Source organism: Perca fluviatilis, chromosome 24 (genome assembly GCF_010015445.1).
Source record: "Perca fluviatilis chromosome 24, GENO_Pfluv_1.0, whole genome shotgun sequence".
Lineage (NCBI taxonomy): Eukaryota > Metazoa > Chordata > Actinopteri > Perciformes > Percidae > Perca > Perca fluviatilis.
The window spans coordinates 16,373,935-16,395,829 of record NC_053135.1 but is presented as its reverse complement, the minus strand read 5'-3'; the positions used below and the strand labels follow the sequence as shown (position 1 = coordinate 16,395,829).

The 21,895-nt window shown below is 42.0% G+C and overlaps 2 protein-coding genes and 2 non-coding genes across 12 annotated transcripts in view; 3 read left to right on the top strand and 1 right to left on the bottom strand.

Annotated features, from left to right (window-relative positions):
* Positions 1 to 7,133, bottom strand: part of LOC120554234 (zinc finger protein 501-like) — a 223,975-nt gene extending 216,842 nt beyond the window's left edge. For 3 of the 8 annotated variants that reach the window (XM_039792993.1, XM_039792995.1, XM_039792998.1), the window contains exon 1: positions 6,950 to 7,133. In XM_039792993.1, the coding sequence (XP_039648927.1) occupies positions 6,950 to 7,013 (64 nt within the window). In that variant the 5' untranslated portion in view covers positions 7,014 to 7,133. Of the gene's footprint in view, positions 1 to 1,817; positions 2,226 to 2,362; positions 2,528 to 2,645; positions 2,734 to 2,844; positions 2,948 to 3,263; positions 3,852 to 6,949 lie in introns of those variants that run through there. The other 5 variants (XM_039792999.1, XR_005638335.1, XR_005638334.1 and 2 more) reach the window with 5 other exon arrangements.
* Positions 7,134 to 8,984: 1,851 nt separating this feature from the next.
* On the top strand, positions 8,985 to 9,058 carry trnat-agu. Its single transcript has one exon. It is a non-coding gene; the product is annotated as a tRNA-Thr (tRNA).
* Positions 9,059 to 9,534: 476 nt separating this feature from the next.
* LOC120554247 (zinc finger protein 32-like) lies at positions 9,535 to 15,518 on the top strand. Of its 2 annotated transcripts, none has more exons than XM_039793025.1 (3): positions 9,535 to 9,724; positions 9,870 to 9,941; positions 13,813 to 15,518. In XM_039793025.1, exons 2-3 carry the CDS (start codon positions 9,902 to 9,904, stop codon positions 14,868 to 14,870), a joined length of 1,098 nt encoding a protein of 365 aa, XP_039648959.1. In that variant the 5' UTR covers positions 9,535 to 9,724; positions 9,870 to 9,901; the 3' UTR covers positions 14,871 to 15,518. The 2 variants fall into 2 exon arrangements, with proteins under 2 accessions (XP_039648959.1, XP_039648957.1); XM_039793023.1 differs by having other exon boundaries at positions 9,546 to 9,724; positions 13,825 to 15,518.
* Positions 15,519 to 20,864: 5,346 nt separating this feature from the next.
* LOC120554797 lies at positions 20,865 to 21,053 on the top strand. The gene has a single exon (XR_005638580.1). It is a non-coding gene; the product is annotated as a U2 spliceosomal RNA (small nuclear RNA).
* The last annotated feature ends 842 nt before the right edge of the window (positions 21,054 to 21,895 follow it).

Genomic DNA, 21,895 nt, shown 5'->3' with positions numbered 1-21,895 from the left:
CTCATCACCCTGAACACACCATCCCCACTGTCAAACATGGTGGTGGCAGCATCATGGTTTGGGCCTGCTTTTCTTCAGCAGGGACAGGGAAGATGGTTAAAATTGATGGGAAGATGGATGGAGCCAAATACAGGACCATTCTGGAAGAAAACCTGATGGAGTCTGCAAAAGACCTGAGACTGGGACGGAGATTTGTCTTCCAACAAGACAATGATCCAAAACATAAAGCAAAATCTACAATGGAATGGTTCACAAATAAACATATCCAGGTGTTAGAATGGCCAAGTCAAAGTCCAGACCTGAATCTGTGGAAAGAACTGAAAACTGCTGTTCACAAACGCTCTCCATCCAACCTCACTGAGCTCGAGCTGTTTTGCAAGGAGGAATGGGCAAAAATGTCAGTCTCTCGATGTGCAAAACTGATACATACCCCAAGCGACTTACAGCTGTAATCGCAGCAAAAGGTGGTGCTACAAAGTATTAACTTAAGGGGGCTGAATAATTTTGCACGCCCAATATTTCAGTTTTTTATTTGTTTAAAAGGTTTGAAATATCCAATAAATTTCGTTCCACTTCATGATTGTGTCCCACTTGTTGTTGATTCTTCACAAAAATTACAGTTTTATATCTTTATGTTTGAGGCCTGAAATGTGGCAAAAGGTCGAAAAGTTCAAGGGGGCCGAATACTTTCGCAAGGCACTGTACAGTTTGAATTTCGTCACGCCACTTATACATCATTCCCCAATGTCTTATAAAGCTAACCGTTGTGTCCGATTTGATTTTAAGGCATTTTTATGAACGCAAGGCGTCTTTGTAGGACGAGCAGCTGCTTGCTATATGTCCCATTCATTACAATGGGGAAATATCGCAGCTTGCTCACTTTCGCATAACTAAAGTATATTTACAGTTTGAATTTCGTCACGGCATGAATATTACAGGTTCCTCAAGGTCTTACAAAGCTTAGCTAACACTTGTCCGATTTCGGATATCAATTGAATGTATTTTTGTGAATGTCAGAGTTAGGAGGAGGCTAGCTAGCTCTCATTGATGGACTCCATCTCACCGCGGCTCTATCAATGAGACTGGCGGACAAGAGGCGTTTATTTCCCCGATTGTTTGTTTAAATAACTCAACACACATACCCATTATAAGATTTACTGGAACCTGCGGGCTGCAGTAAAAGATTGCGGGCGTAACAAGCTCGCTGACACTGCGGTCAGGGTGGCGATGTAGCAACCCAGGCAGCACCAACACCGGCACTAAACTCCGACACACAGTCGGAAAAAATTTGCAATTAGCCATCCATTTTCGTAAAGCGGCCCATATTTGAACTTTATATGGTTGATTTCTCGCATAAAAAAGTTTCAGAAGTGAATTTTGTAATGGACTAGCAGAGATCTGCGTGACCTAGCTAGATTCAGAAGACTACCTGATCTCAGGTCAGTTGTGTAGCCTATGTAAATATTGGGGCGTGACTGTTCTCTTAAGGTTCCGGATTTTGAGATGCTTGCGTAAGCAACTCAGCTTTGTTGGGATTCGCCCGTTTTCAGCGGCAGTTTCAAAATATGAGATTTTCATAGTAAAGGGGTGTCAGTGGGACTTTGAGCTTCTATGTATGTCCTATTTACCCACCGAACTGTCATTATTCAACTATGACAGGGTAAAATCGGTTTTGCATTCTATCACCCCTTTAACAAAAATCTGTCTTTATTTCCCAATATAGTAAGCATAACGTTATATAAAAATATAGTGTATTACAGAACTATTATCAACTATTAACACCATAACTTTAATCAGAATCAGCTTTATTGGCCAGGTTGGCGCAAACAAACAAGGAATTTGACTCCGGTTAATCTTTGCTCTCAAAAGTACAACACTCACTTAACATATGAGAATAAAAACAGAATGGACGTCATTCTGTATACTGTTAAGTATATATATATATATATATATATATAAAAAAGGCACTCAAATGTGTAAACTATAAAAAAAGACAACCACAAACAAAAAAACTACAGCTTATCTATCATCTTTTCAAAGAGGCACAAGAACCTCTCCGTCTTGGCCTCGTGCTCCTCGTGGCGCCTCTGCTCTTTCTTGGACTCCTCGATGAGGAAATCCAGAATGGGATTTTTTTTTCTTTTTTTGGGGGGGGCTGAGGTAGTTGGCAGCGGTGAACTGATGGCTGCAGAGGTGCTGGCTGGGGATGAGGGCTCAACAGTCTCCTAAAGGAACAAGATACATCTTGATTTACAATCCACAAATGTTTGTGACCATGTCATGTAGGAATTATGTTTCTGGAGAGGGAGCATTACAATAAGAACATGTTAACATTCTGCTATTCTGAAATTCCATTACATACCATGAGGATTGGCGTGGGATCCTCATTAAAGGATGCCACCACCACATGAGGGTCGAGCGAGGGCCCTGCACCCAACACCTTATGCATATCTTCATAAAATTGCCAGGTTGCAGCGGTCCCTTCCCCCCTGTCTGTACCTGACCCCGTTTTGAGAGTTCTTAGTTCCTGGAAGGACACACAACAAACACCAAAATAATGCCTACAATCATACAGTATATGCATTCATTGCCTTGTACTGAGATTGAAGATGTAAGGGTTTTTTCTTTAACGGAACATCACATACCTTGTACTTTCGCTTAAGATTTTCCCACTTCTTTGATGCCTGCTGGCCGGTAGCCCTTCCCTCCAACCCCATCTCTTTCATCAGTGTCCTGTATCACAACCAACAACAATGTACAGGTGCACGAACAGGAATGAATTACAATAACGCTTACAATAATACAGTACCGACACAACAATGAATGGCTACAACGTGAACGCACGACTCACTCCCATAGTTGCTTTGCGGCATAGTTTGATTTAAGAAACTTCAGCTCGTTTTTTCAGCCCGAAAGTGGATCAGCCGCCGGGTTTCCTCCGGCGTCCCTGTGTGATACAGGACGGTATATGTCAAGCACGCGTCGATGGCTCCAAAGCAAGTAGGGTTAGGCACCGATATCAAACAAAATTTGCCGCTAATGGAGTTTAGTTCACACTGTAGACATGCATGGAGTCCATTCAAGGCAGGGAAATGCGGGACTGTTGTGCAAATCAGCAATGTAACGTTAGCGTAGCAAACTAGCGATTTAAAAAAACTTTTCAATTAAGAACATGGTTGCTAACATATGTACAGGACCGTGTAAAGCACAAAACAAGACAGTCCTCATTTTTAAAATCAATTACTTAAGCCGAAAATACTTACATTTATGGGACTCTCTGGTCGATCTGGCCGCCATTGTTGCCGGTTGCGCAGTGTATTCTGGGTACCCCTCGGTTTCAAGTAAGCTCGCGAAAGTCCTTGGTTTTAAGGGATATCTACCAGTCCCGATTGGCCCTACCCCTCGATTCAGAGAGTTTAAACCTGACGGAGGTTCTCTGGTCTCTTTCCAATCAGCAATGTCATCAGTCTCAGGTTCAGAAGAGTCTCCAGTCTTGTCATCAGTATCTGGTTGTAAATGTGTATCTGGATCTGAGTTCATGGCTGGTTCTGGTCCTCCACAGTCCTCTCCATCAGCTTCGGTTTTGAGCTCTTCAGTTTGTATTTGATGAAGCTGTGAAAACTGAGGATTCTTCTTGTCATCTTCACTCTTCACAGGGACAGGAGTGAATGGGATCTTGGTGATATCAGCCTCCTCCAGCCCTTGAAGCTGCTCTCCTTCCTGACTCATCGGGAGTTCCTCCTGTTCCTCTTTAATGTGGGGGGGCTTTGTGTCCTCCTGGTCCAGACTGGAGCTCCACTCCTGCTGATGTTCTTCACCAACAATCACTTTGTGGACTTCTGAAAGTAAAGCTGAAACACAAACAGCCATTAATGTGAATCTTAGCAATACTTTACTAACTGCCTAAATTGACTCCAATAAAGGACACCGGTTCATAATGACTTCATCTGATTTACCCCAGGTCCCAAACGTCCATCATACAATACTGAGCACAACTCTTCTGCTCTGCTGTTGAGTTTGTCGCCTAAAGCTAGTACACTCCCACTCCAAAAACTCATAACTCCACCCTGCTCTCCAATAAGCTGTAAAAGTTTTGTCAGTCTGTCTGAGAAAATTACAGAGCTGGAAGGTAGGAAAGCTCTGCTGCAGACCGTAGACAAAAATGTATAAGCATATGTAGGGTTGGGTACCTGGACCCGGTGCTAATACGGCCAGTATCTACAAGACCGAATAGCAACGTGGATTTCGGTGCCTCATTTCGGTGCCACAGAAATGCCTGCGCTTCTCCCTGATGCGCCGAAACGGGCGTTAGAGACAACCGAAGCATCGCTGCATGTGACGCTACTTAACAATACACTTTGCAGCAGGTAAAGTTAGCCTACTGTTAGCTAGCAGCTGGAGTAAACGGTTAAAATGCTGACAGCTAATGTTTGATGGTGAAAAGTGTGACTGCATTTCACTGTAGAGGATTCAAATACCGGGACGTACAACAGTCTGCAGCTGCCTTTGTCGGAAAAACAACACAGATTATGCGTTCACTTGAACGTCCCGAGCCAGCCTCGTGGTGCATTCAAAAGTTATTGTAAAATACCCTTTCCCCATCTAGTGGTTGTGGTTGTTTTTGTTGTGTCAGCAATATACTGTTGAAATACGTTATTGTTGTACGTTCTTGTTATTACATTTTTAATAAAGCATGTATTTTGACCATATGGCCTTAGCAATAAACAGGCTGTATTAAATGTCGCCAACTGTCGTTTTGTGTAGGGCTGGGCGATATGGAGAAAATCAAATATCACGATATTTTTGACCAAATACCTCAATGATATTGTAGTGTTGAATATTGGTGCTTTCACAAAATATTTACGCAATGAGATTTTTGATAAATAATAAACAGTAATGTTGATATAATGACTAAGTGGGTAAAGGCAAATAATAGAACAGTTACAACAGTCTGGTAAGCCTTTAAAACCAGGAAAAGACAACATCTATGCCATATTACGATATCCAAAATCTAAGACAATATCTAGTCTCATATCACGATATCAATATAATATCGATATATTGCCCAGCTCTAGTTTTGTGCTTCTCTTCTTTTAAAATATACATTTGTACGTATTGAAACATATGCCTAGCGTTGGGTATCGCTTGGATTTTTTTCAATACTGGTGCCTGAACGATTCTTTTAAAAATACTTAAAATATCGGAAAGAATTAGGGGTGCACCAATCCGATATTCGCATATTTCCCTCCGTCGCAGCACCAGGAGCCCTGTTAAATATGTTAAAACGCAATTTCCTAAATCACAAAGGCTGTGATTTGGTCACATGACTCGCGAGAACAAATCAGTCTGCACTCCACAGAGAAAGCAGCAACTTAGCACACTAACGCTACACCGTACCTTGAGCTGATTTCTGTCATTCAAACAACTCTGAGTTGTAGTTTAAAACTTTTACAGCCATTTTAATAACATGAAGGGTTTTGTTCGGGCTCCAGTCCATACATGCCGTTAATGGATACAGGCACGCAGAACTGAAGGCTCGCTTGGCAACGATTAGCTCTGATTAGCGGTTAGCGCCGGTTAGCAGTTAGCTCTGGTTAGCTCCATTATAAATATATGGAGTGGAGGAGCTACCACTGAGAGGGGTAACAATCAGGGTGATCAGATGATGTCATCACCACACCCCTCAACCTCTTACCCCACACTAGCTAGTGCACGGCCACGACTGCGGTCAAGCTAACCGTATCCCATCTCCACGGTCAAACCAGCTCACTTCATCTAAATACTTTGTCTCTGCTCCCTGACACTTCCCTCTGCTCTGCTGGTCCTGGATTCTACACAAGATATATTGCTAATGTTATGTGGCTAACGTTAATGATCACTAAAATAGCTGACCACTCCAACAGGGATGTAATGTTAACTGCTATGGTTAGCTGTTTATAAAGTGGAAGTAGACAACTTATCAACTAGCTAGCTAATCTGTCTGCTTATCAACTCCTTGAACGGATTATAGCAATGGGGGAGATCGTTTTGGTACGTGTGGAGGTGGCCTGAGAGTGTGACACGCAGACAGACCGAGTGTGAAGCTGGCCGAAGCTGAATGTTATGAAGACTGAGATAATTAAGTCAAGTAAGCAAGTTCAATGCTTCAACCGTCCGTTCAGTATAGTTAACGTTAAGAAACAAACAGAAAAGAATGAAACACTTTCTTGTTGTAACAACATCTAGTAATAACAAGAAAAATATTTCAAAACAATACCATGAGAAAATCTCATTTTAACGAGAAACAGAAAAAAAAAAAACGCTGTGTAACCAGTAACATAGCTCAAACATGGCGTTTGTGGTTCCACTGGTCACGGCAGTTTTCCCAAGATGCCGCCTGCCTGTATACACCAACGGTAAGTCTTTATAAACTATGTTTTTAATAAACTGCCTGTACACTTACAAAGTTCGCAATGCTTCGGTTTACATGTAGGGACCCTCATTATGCTACCGTTGAAGTGTGGTGCTATTTTGAGCCTCGTTAGTGGTGTAGAAATTGCGGTTTACCCTCCGCCCAGAGCAGTGTTTCCCACACATAGACTAATGTGTGGACGGTGCGGCTCACTATCAACACCGGCCGCCGAACATTGCGTTTAGTTATACTTTTTTTAAACGCTATTTAAAACACCTTCTGCATTTCCTTTCCCTGCTCTCACTTATGCCTTGCTCTCTTTCTCACACACACACACACACACACACACACACACACACACACACACACACACACACACACACACACACACACACACACACACACAGAGATAAACACTTAACGCTACTAAGACTCTTAGTGAATCCTCCTCTAAAACACATAAGCTTCGGGAGCTAGCTGCGGCTAAACAGGTTGTGAATGGTTTAGCAGCAGCTAACGTTAGCTTAGCCTCATTAGCACAGCGGTTAAAAAACAAACCTTCTCCTCGCGGCTTCGTCTCCGGTTTTAAAACCTCCTCCAGCTGTTTCCGGTGTCGGTCCATGTCTGAGCAGCAGACTAATACTCCTCGAGGGAGGTTTCTGCCGTTGTTCGGACCCGGCTAACGTCTCCTCTCCGCTAACTGCTCCGGTGTTTAGGTCGGTAACATATGAACCTTCTTCTTCTTCTTCTTCTTCTTCTTCTTCTTCTTCTTCTTCTTCTTCTTCTCCTTAGAATTCCGGCAGTGTTCTTCTTGTTCTTCTTCTGTCCATTCCCGGCAGACTATGCAGTGTTGCCGCATTGCTGCCTCCCGCTGGTGATGAGGACGGTCCACATCAGAGATCCTCCTGGACCTTTATTTTCTTAAACAGGTCCGTGGATTTGACTATCAAGGAAAATACAGAAACTTAAAATTGTGAAATGTGTGTTATTCAACTTGAAAGTTAAACGAGCATGAGAAGAAATACATAAAAGGTGCAATACTTTTAAAAATAACTTTACTAATTAATAATTTATTTAATAATTTTACTAAATGAACTGACAAAAATATCCTTATTAAATTAATACATAGTGTATGCCCTTATAACCAATGACATTCAAGATGGGTGTATTAGGCTATAATAACTATTGATTACGTTACAAAATATAATTTGTACAACGTCTGTACACAATATATGTATACATTTTGTGGACGTTGTTACTAGGTAACAACTTATACATCCATGGGATAGTGTAATTCAGAGTATGATCATTCAGAGTATGTAGATTCAACACAGAACCATACAGTACATCAGGCATCGGTGAGAGGGAGAATGCGTGCGAGAGGAAAAGCGAGAGGAAAAGAGACGGCAAAGGCGACGTGAAGGGAGTTCCACGGTGAACAGTGAGAACGGTGGCTTCATTTGTTGTTAATACTGTCAGTAAAGTGAAGGCTGTTAACAGCGGGGAGACTGCAGGGCACACAGAGTCACGCACACAGCCCACCTTTTTGCTTACCTAAATCACACAATTTATGCGGTTATGTAACATAACATCGCGATTGTGACTAGATTAATCGTGCAGCCCTAAAAGAAATAGAAGAAATATGTTAAAATACACCTGTTACTTAATACTTACTTCAGTCAACCCATACAGCTACTGTTCCTTTCCTCTGAATACCACTGGCGATTTACGTCACCACGAGAAAACATGTCAAGGACAAAATGTAAAAATATGGTCCAAAACTTCCTCCAGGCTGAAAATGCTGCGCTGCATTCAGCAGAATTTCTTTCTCTATTTTATTATTTTTCTATAGTAACGATGACAACCGAGGCTGTACACATGTCTAAGACAGGATGTGTTACGTGTGACAGAACAGACCCAAACGCAGGACTAAGGTTCAACAAAAATGTTTATTTTGAAAAATCAAGGAAAGGGTAAAGGAGAGGGGACTCGGGGAAGACGGGGGAGATCGAGGGCGAGGAAGCTGAGGAAGGGGCGCTGGAAGCCGGGGTGCCGAGGAGCAAGAGAGGGGGAGGCTGGAAGCAGGCGTGGAGGCAGGGTGGAGCAGGACGCCGCGAGGGGACCGGTTGGTGAGGCCAGCTGACTGGAGACAGAATGATGGATGTAATAACTGCAGAGAATGGGGGGGGGAAAAACAACACAGAGTTAGGCAGGGGAACGGACACAGGGAAATATACAGGAGTTCTGAAGCACTTGGAGTTTATATCACCGAGGTGGCAGAAACAACGATCAAACAAAGATGGTGTGTGGATCCAGGGTTTAAATACTGTGCTTGAGTATAGCTGATGACTGGCAGGTGTGTACGGCTGGAGAGGTGATGGTGGGATGACGAACAGGTGTGTGTAATCAGCTGGCCGGCACAGGCAGGAGGGGAGGAGGGACAAACAAAGAGCCAGAGAGGCAGGGCCAACAGAGAGACTGACAGGAGAGCATAACAGGAAGGATTTATCAATCTGTCAGTATACTGTATATTATACAGCTTATATAAGGTAAAAGAGAAATTAAGACTTAACATTACAGGAGTCCTCAAGGAGGTGCTGTGGCTTAGTTGGTTAAAGTGCCTGTCTAGTAAACAGGAGATCCTGGGTTCAAATCCCAGCAGCACCTTGTTGTTGCAAAGATTACCTCTGTTTGCAATATATATAAATCCCCACCAATGATAGGCTAACTGGCCTATAGATAAGGTAGTCACTAAGATCCACAGATCCAGAGGATTCACATTTATAAAATCATGCCAACACCCAGTTTAATACGCAACTTCATTTTATACAATATATGTAGTAGGGGGGTCCCTGCTCCATCTGTCTTTCAGTTAAGGGGTCCTTGGCTTAAAATTTTTTGAAGACCCCTGCTTTAACGAACAGAGAGACCTCATTTAGTACTGCCGGAATCTGTGCTGTTCAGTAAATCCAAGTCAAAAAGTACAATTCATTAGGAGTATAAAGTATGATAATTCCTTAAAAGTACAGTACATGAGCAAATGTACTAAGTTACATTCAACCACTGATCTTATCTCATCTTATTAAAGGACAGTGGGTAAAATCGACTCTTAAAACGCTTTATTTTATTCTGAAGGGCAGAGGCGTGTAGCGGAAGTAGTGTTTGTGTTTCCGGGCCCCGGAAGATGCTACGACCTCCGTCCCATTGTTTGCATTTTAGCTCGTGTTGAGGACGGCGGGGTAAAAGGCGCCAGTGTTTGGTGTCCTTCCAGAGAGAAACATCCCAAACTGCTGCATGAGGTTTTAAAACCTGAAACGGAGCTACAAAGAGCAGGTCTGTTTTCTTTCTCCGACCGGAAACGCGTTTACTGCTGTTGTTGCAGGGAGTCCGCGCGCTAAGCTGACGTTAGCCGCAGCTAGCTCCTGCTAACGTGTGTTATCGGATATGTTGTGAGCTCCGTGTTTTTCCTCAAATGCAGGTCGGGGAGAAGTTGAGGAGAGACACTTCAACATGGACTCTGAGAGGAAACTGTCAGCTGGCCAGCGGAGAGGTGGGAGACGTTTACAATGTTCTATATTCTTCTTATATTTCTTCTTATTTAACGTTAACGTTACCCTGTTGGGGGAGAGTCATTGTTGTATGAGTTGGCTCTGGTTTATAATGCCATGTCACTTTTATTGTTATCTAGTTTGAAAGTCAGTCACAACTGAAAAGGTGCATTAATAAGTAAAAGCTACTGTCAATGCCTGAATTGGAGGACAGGAGGTGCTCCACTTTTCTCCACAGCTGATAAATGAACCACACTTAGGAAAGGTCTGTTATTGTTAGCAACGGTCTGTTATCAAGAATTAGCAGACTGCAGAATAGACCTTTTCACTGCAGACATGTTGACATGTCATAGTAGGAAAAGCACAGGCGTATTTAAAACCATTAAAGCCCATATTGCAGGGTTTATTTTCTAAGAAATTTTTGCAATTTGCTTGTTGGTAATAAACATTCGAACGGTTACCCAACAACATCAAATACAATGGATGTCCCAAAACGGAATAAAATATGAAAAAGTAGTACTATTTTACAGCGGTTTCTCCTTTCCCCCACAATGCATTGCGTGACGTCACGTTGGGCAGACGACCAGGCGAAAGCCCCGTCTCGGTTCACTGTCACGGTCACGGTCTCTGCCACTGGTCTGGCAAAATATGGCTTTTGGTCTTGACCGAGTCCATGTGTCTTTATTATGTGTATAATAATGGAGGGAAAGTGAAACACAGCTTGGACGGGGATGCTGTTCGGCTTTTCACAAGTTTAGACAGCTATTATAGCTATATAACATTACACACAAAGCTAACTGGCTATAGTTAGCCTGTACGTATGCTAGCGGGATTAGCTAACGTTGTGTAGCCAGCCAGCAACTTCGGCAATCGGCAGTAGTTTCGGCGAGCTAACCACGACAGTATGTCACCCACAATCAACCTCTGCTGCTAAAAGCAGTCAATCTGCAGTGATGTTTGAAATTGAGACACGTGGATGTGTTAGCTGTCGTAGTTAGCTCGCCGAAACTACTCGCGAAGCTGCTGGCTGGCTATGCAACCTTAGCTAATGTCCGCTAGCATACGTACAGGCTAACTATAGCCAGTTAGCTTTGTGTGTAATTAACAAAAACCATCTCGTAGGAGCGAAGTTTAACGTTTCACTAAATAAAATGATGGTACAAAAGGAGCACTAACGCCACAGGTCTTATGTTGACAACGTGGACGCAGATATAGAAAACTCCGAAGGCAGTCGTAATATTTACCTAGCCGTCTAGGCTAACGCTGTTGCGCTAACGTTAGCGAAACGTCGGAGTAGCGTTACCTAGCTGTGTAAACTTGCGAAAAGCTGAACGGCATCCCCGTCCAAGTAATAAATAAACACTAGGCAAATATGTTGTTACTGGAGCTAGTAGGCTACCATCAAAACGTGAGATATCTAATCAATATGTGTTTACAACCGTCGGGATTTCACAGGTGGGACTGGCAAGTTAGCCCATAGCTAGCATGATGCCTTCTATTTTCTAGATCTAGATAAGTTTACCGGTACTTATCTGAAATAACGACATGATCACTTTCACTAGATATACAGAAAACATTGCCTTTCACTTGGTGCTATTCACTGACAGTAAAAACACCTCTTCCTCATCCCGGTCAGTGAACTTTACTATACAGTTAAATAAATAGATAGATAGATAGATAACGGCAGAACACAGTGTAAATAACTAAATATCGGTCTTTAATACCGTGCATATATCATCAAATGTCAAAGTCTGGAAATACAGCCGTTAAGCTCTCACGCAATCGTTACCCTTAGGGCCCTGTCTTGCACTCAGCGCAATTGCCTTTGTACACCGACGCATGTATCATTCCTATTTTGCACCCGACGCACAGCAGACTTTTCCCTCCACAGACGCACGTCGGTAAATTAGGGAATGTATTTGCGCTCCCGGGGGCAGTTCAGTGAGAAGAGGAGGCGTGTTCAGGCGCAAACGTTCCCTGGTGCTATTTTGCAGTTTCAGAAAACAATTCTGCCACAGACCAGGAAAAACCTGGTCTAAAGTCAGTGGCGCTAGTCTAAATTCAGTGGCGCGTTATTCAGAGGCTATTTTAGGGGCGCATGCTTGGCCATAATGTAGCATGTGCACAACGCGCATACACTTCTCTCATCTAAACGGATGCATCAGTTCCCATTTTTGCAAACCATACATAATTACAAAGAAAAATATTACTGAAAATGCGCTTCAGGTGCTTGGATAGATCAGGAGGCGCTTTACAGTACAGTCCTCAAAAAGGCGCAGCATTCTTTGTGGCTTGTTGTGTTTTACACAACATTTCCATGAATCATGGATGTGTTGATGACATAAATGAGTGTTTTAAATAATATAAAAAAAATTTCATAACGAAACGCAATGTGCGGTGGCAGGTGTTGATGGTGCGGTGCACCGCCCGTCCCCGAGTGCCATTATGTCCATCCAAAATTATGCCTGCCATTTTGGACAGTATTATTAATATCTGTAGTCTATACATCTATACGCTATGCGAGAAAAGGCGGAAATTATAATTAAATTTGCAGCAATTCCCAAGCATGTCTGAAGTTTTTTGCTTTTTCCCCCGCCAGTTGTCATGATTCGGCGTAAAGAACAACTGCCAGGGTCATTAACATACTGATCAGCATTCACGAGGTGCTTTGCATTGACTATTTATGGTTAAAAATGGGCGTGTACAGGGCGGGATAAGAGGCTGGTCCATGTACGCACGCTTGTGGGTAATCTTTGATTTATAAAGGGATCATTGCTTACGTACGCCATTTTTGGCTTTTGGGCGTACGTACACTTTTAGTAAAAATGAGACTCCTGGGCAGTTCAGTGCTTGTGTTTGGTTTTTGTACCTTCATAGTGTTTAAAACTTTTTGTGGCAGCAGTAAAGGCAAAGATGTTTCCTGGTAAGTGAAAAGCAGACAAGAATGATCAGCGGTAACCTAGTTGTCCACCATAGGGTGACGTTGGGTTGCTTTTCTCCAAAAGATGAATCATTCACAACTTTTTGTTGCAGGCATTCACAATAAATGAAAAGACCTGCGTTTTCGCCCGATTGTATGACAATTGTATGATTTATGATTGTAAATGAATGCTTATCCAGCATTGGCAACATGCTGCTAATCTCCCCATGAGTGGTGCATCTTGTCTAGCAGCTCCTCCAACTTTTAGACACACCAGCTAGCAGGGCCGTTTCTAGCCATAAAAAGGTCAGACTTTTTCTTAAGGGCAACACTGTTGTTGCCAACTTGGCCTTTGGTTGTGGTGTGACTGATTTGCCTCTAGTGTCTAATCTTTTCTAATGAATTTAAATAAAAAGGTTGATCAGATAATCATTTTCAAAACATTCAAAACTGTTATTTCTTTTTCAAAAGGTAGCAATTCATAACAAACTAAAATCAACAGTGTTCATGTGATTTCATACATTAGCAGTGAAATAATGAATGCATAATAATCAAACCGTGATTATTTTTCAGACCATAATCGTACCAAAGAAGTCAATAATTGTTGCATCCCTAGAAACAACAGACCTGGACAATCCTCATGCTTCTTTTGAGCTACCAGTGTGACGGCATTTTGCCTTCCCCTGTGAGTTATGTAACAAACAATTGTTAAAGCTTGTTGGCTCCGACTGGACTTCATGGTGCATTCAGCTGACCCTCTTTAAACTCATATTGCATTCATGTCCCCCTTGTTATTGTGTCAGTGCTGGAAAAAAAATCTTTTAAATGGAAGATTGAATTAAAAATCCTGACACCCCTATTTATTATGACAGTGAATAGAGCTACTTATACTATATAATACTTATCAAAGTATTGTTAAGATTCACCTTAATAGCTGCTATTTTATGTTTCAGCTTTACCTTCAGATGTCCAGAAAGTGATTGTTGGTGAAGAACATCAGCAGGAGTGGAGCTCCAGGCTGGACCAGGAGGACACAAAGCCCCCCCACATTAAAGAAGAACAGGAGGAACTCCGGATCAGTCAGAATGAAGAGCAGCTTCAAGGGCTGGAGGAGGCTGATATCACCAAGTTCACATTCACTCCTGTCCCTGTGAAGAGCGAAGATGATGAAGAGAAACCTCAGTTTTCACAGCTTCATCAAATGCAAATTGAACAGATCAAAACAGAAGCTGATGGAGAGGATTGTGGAGGACCAGAACTGGTCATGAAATCCGATCCAGATACACATTTACAACCAGAGACTGATGACGAGACTGGAGATTCTTCTGAATCTGAGACTGATGACAGTGCTGATTTGAAGGAGACCAGAGAACCTCAGTCAGGTTTAAACTCTCTGAATAATGATGCATTCCCTGTTAGTGATTCAGGATGTACTACCGGTGAGAAAGCAGTTAGCTTCTCTGAGTATGGGAAAAGATTTGGCACCAATGGAGATGTGACGAGGCACATGAGATCTCATACAGGAGAAAAAACATTTAGCTGCTCAGTCTGTAAGAAAGCTTTTGGACGGAGTGGTCATTTACATAGACACATGAGAATCCACACAGGAGAGAAACCATTTAGCTGCTCAGTCTGTAAGAAAGCTTTTACAGTGAGTGGAAGTTTAAAGAGACACATGACAATTCACACAGGAGAGAAACCATTTAGCTGCTCAGTCTGTAAGAAACCTTATACGGAGCGTGCAGCTTTAAAGATACACATGAGAATCCACACAGGAGAGAGACCATTTATCTGCTCAGTCTGCAAGGACGATTTTAGAGATAAGAAAGGTTTAAAGATGCACATGAGAATCCACACAGGAGAGAGACCATTTAGCTGCTCAGTCTGTAAGAAAGATTTTATAGAGAGTGGAACCTTAAAGAGACACATGAGGACCCAACACGAGAGTGTTACAAGCTCCCCCCTTGTTTTGCTTCTCCCTGTCTGCTCTACTCAGGTGATCCTGATTTAATCGTTAGTGGTTGGCTTAAGGAAGGCTGGAGGACTCTTTCAGACTGAAGCAGCTGTGCACCAGTTTGTTTGTTTATTTATTTGGGGATTGAGGTCTGAGGGGTATGGCACAAGACCAAGATGAAATTTGGAACTAAATTCATGATATTTGGATATTGTACTATAAATACAGATGTATAAATAGTAATTGATAATGAAATAATTGAAAGAGTCTATGAAAATAAATGTCTGGGTGACCACAAACTGTGCTAGAAGCCCCGTATTAAATATCTGTGCATGAAGTTGGCCAGGAGCATTGGTATATTGAACAAAACTAGATACATATTGAACCAGAATACACTACATACTCTGTACTACATGCAGCTACGCTGTAGCTAAATTGGAAAGAGAGGACTGTGAGTTTGCAGTGAACATGCCGTTTTTTTAGGTCGGGTAGAGTTGACGCTCGTATGTACCGTAAGTAGAAAGACGTGAGTTTGGCCACTTCTTCGTGACCTTCTTCTGAATGTATTGACTGGAACCCTCTGAAGCGTATACTGCCCCCATCAGATCCGGAAGTGGCGCAGCGCCGATGCTGCTAACACTGGCATCATCGCCAACGGTGCCAACGGTACATAAAAAAATGGGCATTGTCGGTGTTTTATAATTTTAGAACACAGTATTTTCGTCAGGCACTTCGCGGCTTTCACACAGCTCTACGAGCGAAAAACGTGGCGTGGTGCTGCGTTTCACAGCGGCGGCGAGAGGAGAAAAAAACATTCGTGAGCGGCTATGTATTCACAGCGGCGGCGAAAGAGAAAAAAACGATGGCGTGGGGCATATAACCCGTTCATCCCCCATTGGGCTTCGTTCCTCTAGTATGCGTGCATATACATGCAGAGCTGCGTAGCGATGTTCAAGTTAAGTAAGAGATGTGATGAAAGCGATGTTATGCAGGATTTATGAATGGGGTGTATGGATAGTGCGTTACGAGCGGTAGGGTAATTAACGGAGGGGGTCATTCAGTGTGTGCTGGCCATCTGCGTTCGTCATGGCTATGTTTCTATTTATTAAAGTTTTATAAAAAAACGAGTGTGTTTATTTTCCAGTGTGGTGCAAACATAACCGAGATGTGTTTTTCTGTTCATGCTGGTACGAGTTATGTTTTTGTTTTATTGAATCGTTATCGAGATAAAACATAACGAGAATGTAAGTTTTTAATGTGAGTAATGTGGTTCCTGTTATTCCCACGCTTCCCAAACGCTCGTGTGGGCGCGCCACTGTCCCTGTCCACGCAATCACATCAACGGCTTTACTGCACTCTAGGTAAGTGAAAGTAGGTCAAGTTGTAAAAAAAACTGCCCCTACCAACACCAGCTTTACTACACTCTAGGTAAGTGAAAGTAGGTCAAGTTGGCAAAAAAACTGCTTCCAACACTTGGTAATTGATAAACTTTACTACACTCTAAGTAAGTGAAAGTAGGTGAAGTTGTAAAAACTGCCCCTAACCACCGTGCATTCTTCCACCATTTGTTATTTCACATAATAAGTCCATCCAACCATTAAGGGGTTTCCCATTTATCCTGGCCTACTTTACCCATTTAATTCGTTCCAAAGCGCAAAACACACCAAAAAGTACACACTCAGTTACCATGGAGATGTATTCTGTGACCTGACCAATCCGGGGGCCATTTTCTGTTTACCCAACAGTGGTTTTACATTATTATTTTCCATTATTTATTATAATTGTTGCGTCCTATTGCTGTACTATACTAGTCTGTAGCTATTATTTGTGCATATTGTTGTAAGAGTTTGTTGTGTTCTGGCTGATGTTGAGCTATAGGCCTGCACAACCCTATCACCCTGTCCAATGTGTTACCCTGTGTGTTTTTAGGTTGTCCTAAGATCCACAAATGCAAAACATTACATCTACGCCCTACCGCGATCGTTTCCACTCCTGACCTCCCACACTACGTCCGCATGCGTGGCGCGCTGTGTGCCATCCCCTCTTTCCGTGCGCACAACACAACCACCCTATAATTCCATCAAACACACATCAAGACAGCATAAACGCGCTTACTATCATTAGTTTAAATACACATGGTATGGTCTTGTTGAGATAAAAAACCACGTTCCTTATGGTCGGCTAAAGTCCATCCGTCCAACCACCTCCCAAACCTCACCTTCTCACATCCGCATAAACAAGACTTAAAACAAAAACTTCTCTCATTTGTTTTAAAGGTGGCAGTTTTGCTGGCGGGAAAAGGCCTACGGCAGAGGAGGAGTTGCAGCGAGGGTGACATGATTTGGGATGGAATTTTGGATTAGAGGAAGGGACGTGTGTCACGGAATATCCATTGCGGCCTCGTCGGCATCCATGTTGTTCCATTTTCTTCCACTTTCCAACCCCTTCCTTCAACCTTTCTCCTTACTTTCCTTCTTCCTACTTTTTTTTTTCTTTCTGGTGTATCCTCTGGGAACCTGTGTGTGCTGTGGGGTGTGTCCTGGGGTCCGGCCTTTCCTGGTGTGTGTCTGTGTGCGGTGTGTGTCTGTGTCTGTGTGTGTGTCTGTGTTCTGCTGCTCCTTGTGCTGTGTCTCGGCTGGCCACCCTTTCCATTGTGTCCATGCTGTGTATTGCCTGTGTGTGTGCGTCTTGCCCCCCCCTTCTGTCCTCTCTCTCTTCTGTGTCTGTGCTCTGTGTGTCTGTGCCTCTCTCTCTTCTCTGTGTCTCTGTGCCTGCATCTGTATGCTCTGCTCTCTGTTTCTGTCTATTGTGTTTTCTGCTTTGTGTATTTTCCTGCCGCCTCTGTGTGTCCTCTCTGTCTTATTTATACCACAAGTTGTCTGTCCTTTCCTCTCTCCCTTTTCTCTCTGTGTCTGTTATGTTTCTCTCTCTATTTATTTATATTTTTCTCTGTCTTTTTTCCTCTTTTCTCTGTCTCTCTCTGCGTCTGTCTCTCTCTCTCTATTTATATGGTGTGTGTGTCTGCGCCTGTCGGCCGGCCGCCGCCCCTTATATTTATACTCTGTCTTTCTCCTGTCTCTTTATCTCTCTATCTTTCTTTTTTTTGTCTTTCTGTCCTTTCTCTCTCTTCTGTCTCTCTGTGTATATATTTTATATATATATATTATATATGTTTTATTTATATTTTTTATATATATATATTTATTTATATAATTTATGTTTATATTTTATATTTTATATATTTTTATATTTTATATTTATATGTTATTTATATATTTTATATATATTTTATTTATTTATATATATTATTTTATATTTATATTTATTTATATATATATTTATATATAATTTATTTTATCTATATATGTATTATATATATATATATATTTATATATATATATATATATATATTATATATATATATATATTATATATATATATTATATATATATATATATATATATATATATTATATATATATATATATATATATATATTATATATATATATATATATATATATATATATATATATATATATATATATATATATATATATATATATATATATATATATGCTATATATAAATATATATTATATATATATTATATATATATTATATATATATATATTATATATATATATATATACATATATACATACATACATACGTGTATAAATACAATAATGGCATTATGAATAAATAACAATAAATACAAATACTATAAATATACACAAATAACATAATACATATAAATAAATACAATACTGGCATAATGAATAAATAGCATAATAAATAATATAATTATGGCATAGTGAATAAATAAATATAAATGCTATAAATATACATCAATAGCAATACATATAAATGAATAAATACAATGATGGCAATAAATGTTAGGCTTAAATTAATCTTATCATATGCATTTTAAGATATCTCCATCTCCAAGATAATATTGATCCTGTGGGTGGACAAGGCGGACAAGCTGTGGAAGATCCGGCAGTGGATGGACCTCCTCCTGGTTAGGTTCCAGGCACTCTATGAGGTCAATGTTTTTGCTGACCGTGGATGAGTCCATGGTGAAGTACAAGGGACGCCTGGGCTTCCGGCAGTACCTCCCCATGAAGCCGGTGAAGTGGGGTATAAAGGTGTGGGTCATGGCCGAGAGCAAAACGGGCTATGTCACCAATTTTGAGGTGTATACGGGGGCCATTCAGGGTAAGGCAGAGAAAGATCTGGCTCACCGCATAGTGTCAGACCTGGTGACCCCTTATTATGGGTCCAACCTTCGGAATATATGGACAACTTCTACACCAGTGTGAAGTTGATGGTGGACCCTGCGGTCAGGGGGTGTGGAACGGTACGCGTGCCAACAGGAAGGACCTCCCCAAAAATGAGCAGCTGACAAAGAAGGCTGAGTTGAAAAAACATCAGTTTAATGTGGCGCAGCGGGATGAGTTGACCTTCTGCGTCTGGCAAGACACCAAGGCAGTGATGGTCCTCTCAAACACCACGCACCCGACAGCTCATGGGTTAGTGAGGAGGAAGTCCAACGGTCAACGCCAGACGGAGGTTCAGGTGCCAGCATGTCTTGCTGACTATCAGCAACACATGAAGGGAGTTGATCTTCTGGACCAGATGGTGGGCTACTACCAGATCCATCATCGATCTACGAAGTGGTGGAGGAGGCTCTTCTTTTACTTCATTACGGTGGCGTGCTACAATGCCTTTGTGGCTGCCAGGTCTGCGGGAGGAGCCGAGTGGAAGTATAGGAGGGGCGGCTACAAGGATTGGCTGGAGGATCTGACCCAGGAGCTGATCGTCCCTGTCACTGCAAGAAGTGCTCCCAATGTTCTCCCCACCAGCCCAACTGGAGCTTCTGCTGAGCATGACCTGGTACAGCTCAACAATAAGAGGAAGACCTGCAGGGAGTGTTCTCTAAAGCACTGCGGCACCAACGTGCGTCCTGGATCAACGCTGATGGGGTGCAAGCAGTGTAACCTTCCTCTGCACCGCTGAATGCGCTTCATGCACCATGTCCTTCCCCGCACCAAAATTTGATCTGACTGTGTGTGTGTGTGTGTGTGTGTGTGTGTATGTATGTATGTGAGTCAGTGTGTGAGAGTCCGTCAGTGTGTCTGTCAAAAACACAGGACTTTCACCGGGATCGCACCGCTGCGGTGGCAGTACCTTTGTGCCGCGCCGTTGCAGTTCCTTTGTCGGCGTGTCCCACGTGTGACGGTTCCTTTTCCCCGTTCTTTTTTTTCCTAACCCCAACCGTCTCGTTATTGTGGCGTTTCATTCCCCCGTTGTGGTGTTTCATTTCCCCGTTGTTGTGTGCCCCTGCGGCCGGGGATCGTCTGTCTGTGAAGATAATGCTGTTCAACAAGCCAAAGAGGAGAGATGTGAGCCATGGAGCTCAGAGACTGAGACTGTTCCCAGTTCCACCTCAGGACTGTTAACCCTCTCTCTCATAACAAGATGCCTTGTTCAGTGTGTTGGCATGTTATTTTTATATATTTTATATAATCGATTTATATATTTTTTTATCCCCATCTGTTTTTGAGAATCTTTTGAAAAATGTGTTTGTATGTTAGTGCTAAGGGAGCATGTTTTAATAAAACCTGTGATTCTTACCTTTACAATGCATTTTATTTCATGTTTCTATGTGCTACAGAGGCTTAGATAATAAGATTTTGGTAGACGTTGACAATTCTTAATATTTTTTCAGAAAACCCTCAGGAGATAAGGATATTTATCCCAGAATAACATAGGTTTTTATAGGCGTTTTTAGCAGGCGTTTTAGGAGTAAATGAAGTCAGTGATGAAATATGGCAATATATAAAGTCCTATACATGCGTGTGTTTCTAAAGTGGTTCTAACAGCTTTCTTTTAGACACAAACGTCCTTTCAGGGAGAAAACTCAAGACAGACCCAGGCGCTTGTTAGGCGGTTGTGTGTGTGATGGTTGGGGGGGGGGTACAATGAACCGTGGCAAATATGGAACTATGACTAGAAATAGTAGTTGTAGTAGTTCATGGTGTCAAGAATCCACTAGTGGGGAGGTGACAAGCTCAAGTGTAGTATCTGTTCTTATCAGTTTAATATCTGATATGTCCTCTATCAGGGGACAACATATTAAATGGATTTTTGGCAATGGGAGTTGAAAAAGGGGCTTGCTCCATTCACTCCACACATCGACCTGGTATTGCAGCGCCGACAGGAACGGTGCACCTTTCTTCCGTCTTGTGGAAAACCAAATAATGCAGCTGAGCTGACCGTCGTTCAGTTTGATACTGGACCCAAAGAGACATGCGTCGCAGTGGCTGGTGGACTTCATGACCAGGACTTGTGGCAAGAACGGCTCAGTTGGACTGAATGATCTGTAATAAATGAATAAACAGCGAGACGTAGTCTCGCAGATGAACTTTAGCGCCATTCCGTGTTTAGATCCCGCCCTGTGTGGGTCACTACACTGTCATTGGTCAGGTGCGCACACGCTGTAAACGATTCTATTGGCTGTAGAGTGTGGCAATCTGAATCAATAAAAATCAGCCAACACTTTTTTGTTCTCCTCCGATCTACATTGATCTCATAACATAAGTCGCCTCTGTGAACTCTGAATGACGGAAATCCGTCGTAGCGACGGAGAACTTCAATCCGTGTAACTACCGTGTGTAAACAGTCCGAGTACAACAGGTGTCCCGCAGTTGGGGCCCGACTTCAAGTGAAAGCACAGTGACGCACCGGATGCAAAATGTTTTTGACTGTAAATAAAAGTGCACAGTTTCCAGCCTGCTTCAGACAATGCTGAGTTTACTGACTAATTATTAAAAACCAGGATGTGTTGCGTGTACTATCTTAACCCACTCAGCACTAATATCCACGCACATTTTCTGCTGTGTGATGAGTTAAGCGGCAGATAAAAAGCTGCTACTTGGAGAGAAAATTAATTAAGCCAATTCAAAAGATTAAATGTGACAAAAGTTTTTTTTTTTTTTTTTACATTTGTTTTTACCACAGTATTAAACTGTGATGTTCATGTTTTGTTGTAATAAAAATGGAAACATGAATAAATAAA

Coding starts and splice junctions, on each gene's coding strand:
- LOC120554247 (XM_039793025.1), top strand. CDS start 9,902: ATGGACTCTGAGAGGAAACTGTCAGCTGGCCAGCGGAGAG. Junction 9,942..13,812: donor GTCAGCTGGCCAGCGGAGAG/GTGGGAGACGTT, acceptor TTTATGTTTCAG/CTTTACCTTCAGATGTCCAG.